The sequence below is a fragment of the Buceros rhinoceros genome, unplaced genomic scaffold, assembly GCF_000710305.1.
Source record: "Buceros rhinoceros silvestris isolate BGI_N320 unplaced genomic scaffold, ASM71030v1 scaffold11759, whole genome shotgun sequence".
Lineage (NCBI taxonomy): Eukaryota > Metazoa > Chordata > Aves > Bucerotiformes > Bucerotidae > Buceros > Buceros rhinoceros.
This window is the reverse complement of record NW_010432148.1, coordinates 11,027-14,731: the sequence shown is the minus strand read 5'-3', so window position 1 is coordinate 14,731 and position 3,705 is coordinate 11,027. Positions and strand designations below refer to the sequence as shown.

Below are 3,705 nucleotides of genomic sequence, written 5' to 3'. Positions count from 1 at the left end.
CAGCAGGAAGACTGCTCCAGAGTAGTACAGCTCTGGTGAACGCTGCCCCTTCCTTCTTCACCTGGGACACAGCAATGGCTCACTGCCTTCAGGACTGGGCTGCACCTAGCACAGCCATGAGCTTGTAAAGGCTAAACAAAGATAGGATTTAGCATGTGAGGGTGATATCATTCTTAGGAAAAAGCCTCTGACTCACTAACTAGAAACTTTTCTTACTTTTCTTTGTGTACCAGCAACTATGACAGAATGCAGAAAGTCCCATTTTCCTTTTGTTGTATCCTAGATCCCTACAGAAGAGGAGGATGTGCTGCTTTGAAATGAATAAGAGACCATTAATGTGTTTCTAAATGTTTTGTGGCTAATGCTTGTGATTTCCTTATTTCTCACTAGGGGTAAATAATGACACTCAACAACGTTACCATGCGCCGCACCCACAGCAACAGCCTGCAGCAGCAGCAGCAGCGATGGAGCATCCCTGCCGATGGAAAGAATCTGCTGGTTCAGAAAGACTCCAATGAGTACAACCCGCAGAAGCGATACACCATCAGCCCTGATGAATATTACAGAAAGAGCTGGTCCTCAGAGTCATCTGACTCCGTCATCTCCTCTGAGTCCGGCAACAATTGCTACCGAGTGGTGCTGATTGGGGAGCATGGCGTAGGCAAGTCCTCGCTAGCCAACATCTTTGCAGGGGTGCATGACAGCATCGACAGTGACTGCGAGGTGCTAGGAGGTAGGTTGTTATGTCCTGGGGTGTTGGCTGTTGCTTGCAATCAGGTCTGTCAATAGTAATTGGCACAGAAAAACAGAGAGGTCACTTAATCAAAAATTGTGGTAACAAACGTTTGAATCTGATCATCAAAACGGATTCAACTCATGCATCTTCTAAGAAGTTAGCAAAACAAGATTAGTAAGATACTTGCCAACAGTGATTGAAAGAGAACAATTCAGATTCCCACGTTATTTCATTCCAAAATACCTGCAGGAAGCTGCCCCATTCCTGCCTGTGATGATGATACGCAAGAGGCTGGTTCAACTTTCATGCTCGTCCAACATTTGCATCACCACTGGCTCCACAGGGCTGACCCCGGCTTTCTATGAAGGAGAGAAAACAACTGTAGGTCCTTATGATCTACAAGAATGAAATGCTTAGAAATAATGCTTAGAAAAGCCCCTGCTGAGTCCTTCGGTAACCTCAAAAATATTTGTCATTTGAAGTTATCTCAGCCTTTCTGCATAACCACACTGCCTCAGCAAAGGATGAGTTTGAGTAAAAAATCCCTCCTCCTCATTTCATACTACTTGCACAGCATGGGTTCCTCCAGGGGAGAAACAGATAAAGATCCTTCAGCACTGTAGGATTCCCCAAACAGGGTGGAAAAAGCACAAGCTTTAGGTTTATCTTTGATGCTTCCCCCTTGCTATCCTCCTCTGCTTTGTTTAGGATTGCAAACTGTTCTTTAATCCCCCAAAATCAGATCATACAGAAGCTGACGCTGTGGCACCAAGTTCTGAGCTGTATTGCATGGAAGTGTGCCGCAACAGAAACCTGCTCTGGCTCTAGGGATGCAAATATTGCAATATTGCTTGGCATGTAGCAGTGGCAGATTTTCAAAGCCAGCTCTGCTGAGGTATTGGAAAAATTGCTGTCGGTGTATGTCTTCAGGTGTTTTTAGTGTCATAGAAATAAGCATGAGATGAACTAATTGTTCACCTTCAGTGTGTTTTATATCCTACGGAAGATCCTTAGGATTGACCAAGGTGCAAATCAGTGTTGAATATGACTATTTGGGCATAATGTTTTCAAGGAGTGTGGTTATATATTTGTAGCTCTCCGTGGGTAACAGAGGAGAAGGGGTCCTCTGAATGTTGTCCTCTGGTGTACATGGAGCTTGTTCCCAGGCAGATAATTGCACAGTTGAAGAAACTATTCTCCAAACTTTAGCTTGCTGGAAACTTTAATACAAGAGAGGATGGCCTCAGGGTAACCAACTCACAGAGGGAATATAGCTGCTTTTATGGATAGGCTTTGCCTCTGACTGTAAGATTAAGCTAACTAACACAAACACAAATGTCATGCTATTGGGCCTGCAAGGGAAATTGCTCCTATTGATTAGCTCTGTCTTTTTAATCTTGCCATTTTAAACTGTGTCAAGCTTGGGCTTTTTAAAAGTTTATTTTAAATGTGTAATATATTTGGCTCGTTCTTTGGCATGGGTGTAGAACTCTGGCTTCAAGAAAGGCTGTGATTACAATTTTGGGGGAAGTTTACTCCATTAAAGCCCAGAAGTTGTTTTATGAGGCAAGGGTTAAGACACAGTCTTACCTACAAGCATGGCTGGGACAGATATCTTAAACATTGCGATGAGAGAAGGGGTATTATCAGTAGCCCAAAGCCTGGCATTTTTCACTGACTAGAGATGGGTCCAAACTCCATATCCCTCATCCAAATGTCCCCAGGTTTGGGGGAAAGAAGGAAGGTTAGTGTTTGAAGCAGAAGCTAGACTGAGACTTCATGGCAGAGTTTGATCAAAATCGTGAATGGAAACAGCCCCCCGATATCTAAGCAGAACTTTGTCACATGGTGTTTATAATCTAAGTTTGAATTTTTGTGGCCTCAGTATAAAATAGCTGAACTTCCGTAGTTTGTTGAATTTTTTTTTTCCTTTTTGACATCAAAGGTAATGTGGGAAACCATGAAATGGAAGAGAACTAGGATGTGCATCAGAAGTCTCAGTCTCTAAAACTCAGCAGCTCTTGTCTCACAAAACCTTGTTCTCGTTGCTGGGTAGGCTGTTAGCTGTATTGCTCTCAGCAGCAGTGACTGTTCACCCGTAAACTGTCCCTGCTAAAGTGAAAGCAAATATTTTCCATTACTCAGCCTCGCTGGACTCTGCTGCTCCCATGGGGCAAATGTTCAGCCTTTGGTTATTTCTTCCACTGGTTCTATTTTCTCTCTCCCACATAAGATAAAGAGAATATCAGCCAAAATAATGAACATGTCGTTTCCTGATCTTTCAGCCTCCTTCATATATCATGGAAAGTAAGACAACCAGTAATGAATAGGGGGCAAATTCAGTGCTGATAGAATTGAGGAAAGAACTGAATGTCAGCCAGCATAAAATCTGACTCAATAACTTGAACTGTGAACAAATTACACATATACATCTACTTGGTTTTTTTGTAATGTACATGATGCCACAAAATAATATATAATCAACGTTTCTCCTTTTCTTTCCAGAAGACACATATGAAAGAACCCTGATGGTGGATGGGGAAAGTGCAACCATTATACTGCTCGACATGTGGGATAATAAGGTACTTTAAATATTTCTAGTCAAAGGCCAAAAGAAAAGTGCGTATGAATGACTTCTAATACCAAAAGTAGGCATCTTTTGGGAAAGAAAGTAGGTGTTTTCCATATGTCAACGAAAATATAAGATTAACCCCACCACTGTACCAAGTCAAGCAAGCCTAACAGCTCTGCAGTGTGAGCCTCAGAAGTGCAAGCCTTCTTTATTTTTTTAATGATAAAACAAAACATTCAAGCCATTTTCCAGACCATGTTCATTCCAGTCTAAAGCCAGCACCATGAATTATGTGGGGCAAGTTTTGCCCTCCTTTGCAGTGAAGTATTCATACCATCACTGCATTGGAATTACTTTTAGTATAACTGTGATTCAAACCGTACCCATTACAGTTACA

The 3,705-nt window shown here is 42.1% G+C and overlaps 1 protein-coding gene across 1 annotated transcript in view; it reads left to right on the top strand.

The window, feature by feature from the left end:
- The first annotated feature begins 396 nt into the window (after positions 1 to 396).
- GEM (GTP binding protein overexpressed in skeletal muscle) overlaps positions 397 to 3,705 on the top strand; it is a 6,001-nt gene continuing 2,692 nt past the window's right edge. Inside the window, exons 1-2 of the mRNA XM_010143665.1 lie at positions 397 to 733; positions 3,242 to 3,318. Coding sequence (XP_010141967.1) covers positions 400 to 733; positions 3,242 to 3,318 — 411 coding nt within the window. The 5' untranslated portion in view covers positions 397 to 399. The remainder of the gene's footprint in view (positions 734 to 3,241; positions 3,319 to 3,705) is intronic.